We start from the raw sequence: 12,492 nt of genomic DNA, 5'->3' as shown, positions 1-12,492 counted from the left end.
AACTAGTTTTTAAAAAGGAACAGTGTCATACAAAGAAAAACTCTGTTTAGTGCTGTGGCTGGGCTGAGCACAAAGTGTGAACAATGACTCATTTCAAGCAGGTGAGGAAATTCCAGTGGCGTATAATTTTTAAGAACCTTTATTTTGTAGCCTTGGGGCTGAAGTAGCAGTCAGAATGCCAAGCTGTTGTGCCGCCCCACGTTCTTTCTTTTCATCTAACTGACATGTGGTCTGATGATCTGTAGAAGGTCTGTGGGGAACCTGTGGCTGAACTGCAACTCCCATCAGCCCCAGCAAGCACAGCCAGTGGCCAGGGTTGATGGGAGTTGTAGTTCGGCCACATTGGGAGGGCCAAAGTTTCCCTACAACTGATCTATAGGCATCTTCCCTTTTGCCGTCTTTCTTTCAGGCTGGTATCTGGTGGACCTGACTAAGGTCCATTCATTTCAGTGGGTCCACTCTTGAGTAGAACTTCATTGGCTACAACTCTCCTCTCCCAAGCTTCCTGTGTTTTGGAGATCCTCTAACTGCCGCCCCATGTAAAATTCTGTATTCTGTACTGAGGGTTGGGGGAGGGGAAGAAACAAATTAGGTGCTCGAAATAAAATGATGCAATGGTACGTGCATTCCCTCGTCCAAATTATTTTGCTATCTGGAGTTGGGATGTAAAGAATTTTGGCCCGGAGGTGATGGCAAAAGAGCAGTGGTAAGGGTGGTGGCGAGGGGGACAAGATTGAGGAAAATGGACGGTATGGTTGCCAGGTCCTCATCTTGGAATGGTGCATGTACATCTAAGGAAGATCATTGAAGGTGCCTTGGGCACCATTTCTCACACCCTTTCCCTTTCCCTTGCCTGGTGGCCGGGGTTGAGTAATCCCTTCTATGTTGAGGAGAGAGCGAGAGCGAGAGGCAGCTGTGCCAAAGCTCCAAACATCTGACTTTGCAAACTCTTAGGGTCCTCGTTCCCAGCTCTGCTGAGATCTTAATGAGGGCTAGCCCGTTGCTTTCTTTTGTCTGGCTTCACGCAGAAGGGCCCAGGTTCAGTCTGCCTAGAAACCCTGGAAGAACCTCTGCCAGCCTGTGTAGAGCAAGACCTTTGGCCCTCCGGATGTGGCTGAACTCCATCTCCCATCATCCCCAGTCGTTGGCCATGCTTGCTGGGGCTGGTGGGAGTTGCAGTTCGGCAACATCTCGAGGGCCGACAGTTCCCCACGCCTGGTGTGGACAGTAGTGAGCTAGATGAACCCAATGGGTCTGACTTCATGTGTCTCAGGTTAAGTCACAAATGACTTTTTGTGACTGCCTGAAACAGAGCCACTGGGTCCATGTAGCTAATTATTGTTTACACTGACTGGCAGCAGCTCTCCAGGATTTCAGACCAGGGGTGTCTCCCAGCCCTACCTGGAGATGGTGGTCTCCAGGGAACCTGGCACTTCCTGCATGCAAGGCCACTGAGCGATTGCTTTTTCCACCGCCCAAAAACATTCTGCTGAAAGGGAGACATGGGGAAACGTCATTCCCTCTGTATCGACACTGTTTCATTGTGTGCCTTGGTGTGCAAAGATCTGGCCATTTTTATCTCATTTGTTCTCAGGACAGTCTTGTGATACGAAATAAACTGAGAGAGGAAAAAGGGACTAGCCCAGAGCCCCACAGTGGGTCTTGCCTGTGGGGTTACAGTTCCCTAATCTTGTTTTGAAATGCTTTTAGGCTGAATATTGAGATGCTTTTATGTGTGAAGGACCGGAGGGGGGGTGAGGTATGTGGTGAATATGTTGCCTTGCACCAAAGCCCATTTTCTATATGCTGTTTGACACTTGGGGCCAAGACTAGCAGACCTAGTCGTAATTTAAAATATGAATCATCATTGTTTCAAATAGAGCTGTGGTTTATGATTTGTGACTGTATGAACTGCATGATTTGGAATTTTGAGACGCTTCATAAAGGCAGTGAGGTTTGTGTTTAGAGATGCAGCCATGCGGTCCGGGAGGGTTGAGTCGTGTGACATTTTGGATCTGTTCCGAGATGGTGTGTGTGCAATTGAGGAAATAAAATGACTGTGGAAGGGAGGGAAAGGCTTGGAAAACGTTTTGTCAGGTGCTGAAAGTCCAGACGTTAATATGAGGCTTGCGTCTTGCAAAATATGCAGACAGATATTTAGGGTTTATACACATTCCATTGCTATAACCAAACTTTTTGTCATTTGCAAGTAAGCATTCTTAATGGCATTTTTTAAAATTATAATTCTGAACAATGGCTGTGTACACATAGGGGTGTAGTCGTCCAGGGTCTCGGGGGATCTTTGACCCTTAACTTTTTTGGGAGCAGGGTCCCAGCAGGATCCCTGTGTCTCCAGTGTGCGTTGAAACAATCAGCATGAAAGGGGAATATGCTAGTCACTGAGAAGAGTTTTCTAACTTGCTTCCTTGTCCTTTCCTGCTAACTGGAGCCAATCAACGTGCAAGGAGGAAAGCAGACACTGAGAAGACTCTTTTCAGTAGCTAACACTCTGCCTTTTTGTGCCGATTGGCCCCTAGGGACGCCTGTTGTGAGGAAAGGCATTTACAAGGATCTCATTCTCAACACAGCAGCAAAAGGAAAAAAGGGGGAGGGTGTGTGGCTGCGACTATCGTGAAGGGGACCCTGCACTTCTGAATTTGCCACTACATGACTGCGTACATACCATACATTTAAAGCACATTCTGCCCCCCCTCCCCAAAGAATCCTGGGCACAGTAGTTTGTTAAGGGTGTTGGGAATTGTAACTCTGTGAGGGTAAACTACAGTTCCCAGGGTTCTTTTTTGGGGGGAAGGAGAAATGTGCTTTAAATGTATGGCGTGTATGCAGCCAGTATAATTAAAACAACATTTAAAGAATGAAATAAATGAAATAAAAATAGAAAGTTAAAATAGGCAAAGGGGTCACGAGCCAAGGTGTTTGGATCACATCACTTGGAGCTGTAAATACACCAGGCTGTTTGTCTACATTAAGTCTCAAGCAAAGCTGGCCAAACGTTCATGTGCTTCTCTTCTTTGTGCATGTTTTCTTTATTTAATAAGAAATTTTTACTGCTTGATTATAATGAATCCTCAAAGGGGTTTATGAAGCGCTCATGTCAATACTTCGCCTGCTCAAATAAGACCAAGGAGTGCAAATCGTTGTATGGAAGGCAACAACTTCTCCTTCTGGTTTTGAAACACCATGCCTTGGGCTGACCAGTGGAGGCTGGTCCATTAGGACAAATGGGGCACTTCCCCACCAACCAACCAGCCCCCATCTGTCTGCCTTCTTACTTACAACCAATTAGAGGTGTGGCTCTTCCTGTCATTGGCTCTGGCTCCACCTCCTGTTGGGCTTCCTGCTTCCCACCTTACCAGTCCCAATGGGCGCCAACCACCACTGGGCTGATCCCAGTGCAGGCACGATCCCTTTTGTTATGCTACGGCCTGGTGGTAAATTCCAAATAGCAGTGAATGTAATACAGTAAAAAACATGTACAGTATGTATATCTTTGAATTATAGTGAGATTTCTAGGACTATATATCAGTGATTACCAAGATTTTGCCCCCAAAGGGTCTAGCAAATGGGCATCTCTCCACATCATGTGGAATACCGGGCCCTTCTGGAGTGACTTCTGGAGGGCTGGGTGCGGTTGGGGAGCCCTGGTGCCATCACCAATATCCACAGGGATAAATTGGGGTGGCAAATGTTGATTTAAACTTCCTGCCTACTTGGGAGGAAAAGATCTAGATGGCTTTACAGAGCTGTGCAATCCTTACAGTAAAACTGTATTCCATTTGAAAACAAACAACACAGTCTAATCTTCCAGTATCCATATTGGTATCTTTCATATTTTCCTGATTATTCCATTCACACATTTCTCATGAAGAACCCTCACCTCTCCCAGGTTGTGCTGGTTAGACAACGAAAAGGAGAGATTGGGCTCATAAATGTGACTCTAACCAAGATGAAGCCAAAGCAACTCAGCAGGGAAGACAAAAGTAGAATTGGTTGTCTCTGCCTTTCATTGGCTGAGGCTCCAGCTCTGTTGGGCTCCCTGCCTTCCGCCCTACCAGTCCCAATGTCCACCACTGGTTAGATTGCTGCGGATGGGAGTTGGGAGTCCAGCAGCATCTGCAGGGCCACAGGCTCTCCACCCCTGCTCTGGCCGCTTTTGCAGTTTGGAAGCCGTGGGGAAGGAGTCATCCGCTTGTGACATCCCCAGCCAATTGATTTGCGGGAAATGAGCTCGAAGCTCTGGCATCTCGGGTGACCAGCCAAGCTGGTGACTCTTAGCAAATAAATGAAGTAATGCTGTGTGGCATGAAGAGCTGGGATTTGGCGCCATCTGGAGTCGAGAGGAGGGAGAACCTCCCAGCCTGCTGTCGGAATAGGCTAGTGGTTCCCAAACTTTTTTCCCCAAGGACCACTTGAAAATTGCTGAAGGTCTTGGTAGACTACTTAATTATTATTTTTTTCTGCCTTTCGTAGCAATTGTAAAACACTGTGATAGCTGCTGTATGATTTTTAAACATATATTTTATTGTTTTATTTCTCATATATTGTATATATGGAATTCAGATTGCAATTAAAAATCAATTGTGTGATGGACATGCTGTCCTCTGTCTTCAACCACATGTCCACAGACACACCGCAGGCCACCTGAATGAAACTCAATGACCAGTAGTGGTGGTCCATGGACCACTGCTAGGGAACCCCTGGGATAGGCCTTACATTGATCCCAGTGGCCACCCTGCTTTCAGATGCATTTCTAGTTAAACTAATATGCTGTCTTTATCTTCTTCTTTTTTAATGGTTTCTTAGATCTCCCTCAAGGATCTCCTCAGACGGTACGAAGAGATATTGGTCTGTCTGTAACACACAGGTAAATGCTGCACAGCTTTTAATGGGCAAAGAGCAGTTTCGATTGGCTGGCTTGAGACTCTTGGCAGCCCTGGGTGGGTGCTGGGCAAGGCTAGGTTGTTCCCAGTTCACTTGCTGCTGTTTTGGGATGACCTTTACACATTCAGATCTTATTCCAGGGAGAGAGAGAGAGAGAAGGGCTGAGCTGGTGGGAGCATTCAAATTGCCTTCTCAAAGGCCCCCATGTTTGGGCGGCACCATCTTAGAGACATGACCTTCCCCTATTCATGTATCTACTTCTCCTCCACCAGTCTGCTCACTCGTCTGCATGGACTTCCTGATCACCTGTGGCAACCAACTAGTTCTTAAATACTAATTGTGATACTCAACGACTCAATGGCAGTCTTCTGGGATCTTCTGCTTTACCCAGCATATTCCTGTGCTATGACCTCTAAAAGACTGCTCTAAGATGCTGATGACTTATTGCCTGTGTGTGTGATATTTGTAGGATGGAGGGCAGATAGGGATGAACCATCCCCCCGGCGGAATTTAGCCATGTAAAATCCACTGTTGTGGCTTTTAAAAAATTGATTTAGATTTTTTTCCCTGATAATACTTTTATCTTCTTCATGTCTTTTGTTTTGCTTTGTTCTGGGCTCCTTCCTCGCGTCCAGATTCTCTGCAAAGTCCTGGCTCTCTCAGGTCTGCCAGGTGTGTCAGAAAAGCATGATGTTTGGAGTGAAGTGCAAACACTGCAGGTGAGCATGTGATAAGGGCCCTCCCCCTTTTTAACAGACCTTTTGGGGCCAACCTAGGTGCAGTGTGATTCAGCCATCCTATCTGAGAGAAGAATTCAGTCCCCTTAAATTGGGGATAAGGCATCTGTGGGTCTCCAAATGCTGCTGGACTCCTGCTCCCATTATCCCTGACCATTGGGCTGACTGGAGTTGGAGTCTATCAACATTTGGACAATCACTGCTTAGCCACCCCTGTCCTAGACAACCAGGAAGCAAGGCTGGAAGCCAATCAGGGTTTCAGAAATGCGTAGCTGGCTGGTGAAAGATATTGTCTGGGGCTGATGGGAGTTGGAGTCCAACAACATCTGAAGGGCACCAGGTTAGACAAGGCTAGATGTAGCCAAAGGGCTTAATGGAAAAGGTCCACTGTGATATAGTGGTTAGAGTGTCAGAACATTCATTCATTCATTCATTTTCTTACCTGCCCTTCACCAAGAGGGCACTATGCTCTGCCTCCATAGTGGGAGGTGGTACGCTTTTGAATGCCACTTGTTGGAAACTGCAGGAGGGGAGAGTGCTTTTGCACTCAGGTCCTGCTGGAGGGCTTCCCATGGGCAACTGGTTGGCCACTTTGAGAACAGGATGCTGGACTACATGGGCCACTGGCCTGATCCAGCATGGCTCTTCTTAGGTTCTTATGAGGATCCTACTCATTGTATTCTCACAACATCCCTGGGAAGTAGGCTAGACTGAGAAATAGTGACTGGCCAAAGTTCACCCAGTGAGCTTCATGGACAAGTGGGCACTTGGACTTGCAACCCCCCCTGATTCTAGTCTGACACTCCAGCTACTGCACCACACTGTTATTCGGGTGAAACCCTTTGGAGTCACTCCGTGGTCTGTCCATAAAACAATTTAGCTTTCATCTCTAACATGCTGTGTTCTCTTTTGCAGATTAAAGTGTCATAACAAATGTACAAAAGAAGCCCCACCCTGTAGAATATCTTTCTTACCCAGTGAGTGTTTTTCCCCTTTTTTTCATTTTCCCCCTACCAAAATTCCCAAGGGTGTGTGCGTGTGTGCACGCACGCAGTTGGACACAAAATGTAGAGCTGGAAAAAAATTGTGCATTTGGAACGCTGTTAATATGCAGTTTGAAAAATGGGAGGGGATTAGACCTGTTAAGTGTATGTATGTATACAAATTATGTAAGGGTAGAATGCACTCAGTTTCCAGATTTAAAACAAACTTCCCAAACCATATTAAAACATCTTCTTTTTGGGTGGAACCTTTGCATCTTTGCCTTCAGGTAGGTAACGCTTCATCGCATCAAAAGTACTTCTTTTTAATTCCCCTCTAGTTACTGAGCTAAGGCAGATTCATAAATGAATCATTGCTGTATGGTAGATATTAGAACATCTGACTCCTCTGAAGAAACTGCCACTGATACAGTTTTAGTTTAGTTTTTTAGTTTATAGTTTATTTATATACCACTTTTTGGCCAAAAGGCCCCCAAAGTGGTGAACAACATATTAAAACAGATTACAAAAAAAAATTACATAAGAAATAACCAGTAAAAAATATACAGTAAAAATACAATGCAACAAGAACAATGCAAATACAAGAACAAAGTAAAACAAATTGCAACAACAACAATGTTTTCTTTGTTTTCAAACACAGGGTGTAAGCAAGGAGCAAAGCACACTTTGTGTTCGTTTGGCTGGTTTTTCTTTTTCAGTGTATCATAGAATAGCAGAGTTGGAAGGGGCCTATAAGGCCATTGAGTCCAGCTCCCTGCTCAATGCAGGAATCCAAGTTAAAGCATCCCCAACAGGTGGCTGTCCAGCTGCCTCTTGAATACCTCCAATATTGTAGAGCCCACCACCTCCATAGGTCATTGGTTCCGTTGTCGTACGGCTCTAACAGTTAGGAAGTTGTTCCTGATGTCCAGTTGAAATCTGGCTTCCTGTAAGTTGAGCCCATTATCCCGTCTCCTGCACTCTGGGATGATCAAGAAGAGATCCTGGCCCTCCTCTGTGTTTGAAGGACTTGAACAGTGCTGTCATATATCATGTAGCGTGTCTGATGGAGAATTTGTGCAATCGGGAAATCTGCTTTAATCCCCCCCACCCCGGCAGTTTCCCACCTTGGTGCTGTTGCAATTGCAAGAACTGAGGATGAAAGGTTACCCTCTTCCTTTTCTTTTCCACGTGATCTCCATAGTAACCCGATTAAGGCGGACAGAGTCTGTTCCTTCTGATATCAATAATCCGGTGGAGCGACCTTCAGAGCCACAGTTTGGGACTCTTCCGAAAGCTCTAACTAAAAAGGTAAAAAGGTACAAAGCGGGTGCAAAATCCAACCGAACCTCATACAGAGACACAACCACTCGCTCAAAAAAGGATGATTGCTTCCCTGTGATTGACGTATGACACTTACCCAAACAAAACTAAGCCCGCCTTCACACCACACATTTACTCCACTATTATTCCACTTTAAATAGTCATAAAGAATCCTGGGGAGTGTAGTTTGTGAAGAGTGCTGAGGCCCCTATTTCCCTGACAGGGCTACGATTCCCACAGTCCCAGTCTATAGTCTGAAGGCACATAAGGCCAGTTCCCTGCTGAAGCTAAGCAGGGTCAGGTTTGGTTAGTGGCTGGATGGGAGACCGCCTGGGAACCATGTGTAAGCTGCCTTGGGTTTCAAACATGAAAGGAAAGGCAGGGTATAAATGTAATAAATAAATAATAAATAATAAATACTGTCAAACTACTCTGACAATTGTAGCTCTGTGAGGAGAAACAGAAGTCTCCTAATAACTCTCAGCACCCTTCACAGTCTACACTTCCCAGTATTCTTTGGGGGAAGCCATGAATGTTTAAAGTGGAATAACAGTGGAATAAATGTGTGGTGTGAATGTGGCCTAAATAACTCCCCGATCTAACTAACAGTGCAATCCTATACATGTCTCTTATATATCTTAATGGCAGTGAGAGTAATATTTACAAATACTTGAAAAACAGATGATTAGCCTAGAAAAGCAAAATTAGGCTGCAATCCTGGGAGTAAATCTCATTGAACTTAATGGGTTTCACTCCAGAGTAGCCCTGTTTAGGATTTACATCATTTGCTAAATCTGGGATTTACTTGGTTTGGTGAAGTTAAGAACTTATCAGAAATCCAGCATTCAATATAAAGAAACTTTAGATAACTGGAAACCATTTATCATTTCCTGGCCCAGAACATCTGCTTCCTTAACTATAGTTTTTCATGATTTTAAAGGGTTAAAGTCCTACTCAGTGTAGAGCTAGTGAAATGAATGAGCATAAGTTAGTCATGTCTATTAAATGGGTCTAATCCTAGTAGGGCTAGCACTGAATCATGCCCAAAGTTTTAATATTTTTGCTATGATCTTCTAGTAAATGTTTTTGTACTATGATATATCAATATTGCATTTTATCTTTAAGAAGTATTTGATAATATTATAAAAATACTTGCATACCGCAATTTCATTTTAAAAAATCAAAGCGGTTTACGCCAGTTTTATTTACACCATAAAAAGCATGTAAAAATTTGAAATCACAGATCATTAGCTAACTATCACAGAAGCTACCTGTCACGGAAGAATATGCACGTTGTTCACGATGCGCTCCTGATTTTCTCTTTCTGGGCTTTGCAAACTTTTTAATAAATTAGGAATGATCAGTTTCCAGAAACGTTGAACAAAACCTTCTAGTCAGAACAGAGCTTTCCCTTTGGAGAAGGGCTGGGGTTCAGTAGGTAGATCACCTGCTTTGCATGCAGAAGGTCCCAAAGTTCAATTCCTGATAGAATCTCCAGGTAAGGCTGGGACAGACCCCTGGAGAATTGCTGCCACTCAGTGTAGACAATACTTAGCTAGATGAACCAGTGGTCTGACTCAGTTATCAGGCAGCTCTTCATATGTTTTTCTGTTCCTACTTGAGAGTTTTACTGCCCCCCCCAATCCCGGCATGGATTCTCATGAACTCGTGACTTCTCTTGACAATTTCCAGGACCACCCCCCAGCAATTAACCACCTCGACTCTAGCAGCAACCCATCTTCCACCACCTCATCCACGCCGTCTTCTCCAGCCCCCTTCCAGTCTTCCAACCCCCCCAGCGCAACGCCGCCCCCAAACCCATCGCCCATGGGCCAGCGGGACAGCCGGTTCAACTTTCCAGGTAAATTGGACTTTGTTCTGCGGGGAGGTGCTTGGAGAGGAGCCGGCTCTACCTTTAGGCAAAAGGAGGTGGCCACCTCAAGATAGCTGATTTGGGAGTGCCACGAGGAACCTAAATTAAGTTTTTGTTTTTAACAAGCGGGTTTGCGGATTTGAAGGAGGGAGAGTGTGGCTTGACTGATTGGGAGAGGCTCCGTTCCTGGTTTGTGCAGAGTGTCGTGATAAAAAGTTAATGAATGCCACAATACAGGAAGCTGGAATAAAGCAGATAAATGGCAGATAAAGACAAATTTTGTCAAGTAACTATTCTTCTCCCTCCTCCTTCTGAACGTGAAAACGATGCATTCTCCAACCTAGCTGCAATCTTTCCAAAATGCATGCGCTCAAACACACCTGCGTTGCCTGTTTCCCCCCCCCCTTACAATTTACTAACAATGAACTTGGATTAATTCACTGGATATATATATAAGGGTAGTTGCTGACACTGTCTTCTCACGTGCTAATCTCTTGCGATTTTTATTTTGTTTTGCTCTCTTCTCCTTCCTCTTTATTTATTTATTTTTGAAAGCTGCCTGCTACATTCAGCAAAGACAACAGTTTATCTTTCCAGGTGAGTTCTGCTTGTTGCCCGCAGGTGCCTTTTCTGCTAAAGCTCCTATTTTTTCCCCACTCTCAAAAGCCCCCCCCCCAAAAAAAGGAGGGGGAAAATGGTGCTGGAGGTGAAGGGGAAGTTTTAACTTTCTTCTGCATGTTGCGACAAAACTCTACCCCTGCTTGCATAAACAAATGGAGCCTTCCTTTGCTGTGCTGTGGTTGTGTAAACACCGTGTGATTCTACAGCACAGAAAATGATGATGGGATGCCGTTGGGGCATCCCTTTTCTCTGCCCCACGAACCAATCCGGCTGCAAAACAAATAAGCTCCATGTAGATGTTTCACCTGTGTTACATGGGCAATAGTGCCACGTGTGCAGGGATTAGGGAAGGGAGAGAAATTCACAGTTCACATTGAAAGGTGAACTTACCTAATTCACGGGGTTTTATTCAGCTAAGTCAGAGTAGACTCACTGGAATTAATGAAACTAAGTTAGTCATGTCTATTAGCTTCAATGGGCTTACTCTGAGTAGGTCTAGCATTGAATACCACCCATACTTTCCCAAACAAAGGGTGGTATCAGGGCTGGTGCCAGGGGGCGGCCAGGTTGGGCCCTGGCGAAGGGCCCCTGCGGCGCCCTTCCTTATGGTGAGAGGGTAGCGCTCCCGTTCTGCGATCTGTGGCAGCGTCGGCTCCCAACCGCTGCAGATCGTGAAGAGGGAGGTCCCAGACAGTTCCCCACCAAATACAGTCAGTGCAGGCCACACATGCCACACCTGCCTTGGTCATTCCTGTAAATGAGATGGGTGCTGTGCATGCATGCATGCCATCAACCAAGATGGCAGTGGAGGCTTCCCTAGCAGTCTGATACCCCTGCTGCCATCTTGGTTGATGGCAGGCATGCACGCACAGCGTGCACATCATTTACAGGAGCAATAGAGGCAAGTGGGATGCGTGGGCGGGATTAATAGCGCCACGCAGCCTGTACAGAGGGGTTGCGCTCTGGCATTCCTGGCACCGGCCCTGGGTGGTGTTCAGTGCTAGTCTTGCTTAGAGTAGACCCACAGAAGTTAATATACATGACTAACTTCACTTCATTAATTTCAGTGGGTCTGTTCTGAATAGGGCTTAGTTGCATACAACCCAAAACACAGCCATCCTTTGAAATTTACACTTCTTCGAATTCTCCAGCCAAGCAATTGTGTGCAAAACTGCATTTATTAGGGGAAAGTGTGCATATAAATGCATGTATTAGTGAAAATAACATTAAAACCTCCATTATATTAGGGGAAATGGCTTCAAAAATGTGTGTTATATGACAAAACTGCATGCAAAATAGTGTTGTGTTAGGAGAAATTCGCACTAAAATGCTGATGAATTTTCATACGGATTTTTTAAAAAAACATTGGCAAATGGCTGCAGAAATGTGGAGATCTGAATTTAAGTTGGGATAATGGGCAGGCGCAGCAGGCAGAGGTGTTGGCATTGTGGTGGAACACAGGGTCATTAAGTGGGGGATAGGAAAGATCTCTGCTGGAAACCTTTTGAGGGCCACTGCTAGATAAAAATATGGGGCTGAGTCCTTTTCCTCTGTTGCCAGCAAACTAAATTTGCTCGTATGTTTCACTAAGCTTAGAGTACTGGCAGAGCGTTACTTGGGAGTTTAGTTAAAATGGTGCAGTTTGCTTTCCGGCACAGCATAGAACTGTGATGACCAGGGTCACGTGAATGTGTATTGGGCCTCTTGGGACTGTACACCTTTAGTCTGCAGGTGGGAGAAATCACCGATTGAACTGTTTTCCTGTGCTGCATATAGAAAGCTAGCACACGAGGGAGAGAGATTTCAGCCTAGCATTCTACTTCTGTGGAGAAGGTTACGTGGTGGATATGATTCCCCATAGTCTGAAGTGGTACAGTCTAAGGAGAGCTGCACCATGGGATTCTTCTGAATGTGTACATTGGCCTATTAGCTCTCCATGGTTAAGTAAGAACATAAGAAGACCTTGCTGGGTCAGGCCAGTGACCCATCTGGTCCAGGATCCGGTCCTCACAGTGGCCAACTAGATGCCTATAGAAAGCCCGCAAGGAGGACCTGA

At 45.3% G+C, this 12,492-nt stretch overlaps 1 protein-coding gene across 1 annotated transcript in view; it reads left to right on the top strand.

The window, feature by feature from the left end:
* Positions 1–12,492, top strand: part of KSR1 (kinase suppressor of ras 1) — a 158,993-nt gene that overhangs the window by 117,579 nt on the left and 28,922 nt on the right. Inside the window, exons 6-11 of the mRNA XM_061604725.1 lie at positions 4,825–4,885; positions 5,538–5,621; positions 6,555–6,616; positions 7,824–7,930; positions 9,635–9,803; positions 10,371–10,412. Coding sequence (XP_061460709.1) covers positions 4,825–4,885; positions 5,538–5,621; positions 6,555–6,616; positions 7,824–7,930; positions 9,635–9,803; positions 10,371–10,412 — 525 coding nt within the window. The remainder of the gene's footprint in view (positions 1–4,824; positions 4,886–5,537; positions 5,622–6,554; positions 6,617–7,823; positions 7,931–9,634; positions 9,804–10,370; positions 10,413–12,492) is intronic.

Source organism: Rhineura floridana, chromosome 21 (assembly GCF_030035675.1).
Source record: "Rhineura floridana isolate rRhiFlo1 chromosome 21, rRhiFlo1.hap2, whole genome shotgun sequence".
NCBI lineage: Eukaryota > Metazoa > Chordata > Lepidosauria > Squamata > Rhineuridae > Rhineura > Rhineura floridana.
This window is presented reverse-complemented; position numbering and strand designations above follow the sequence as displayed.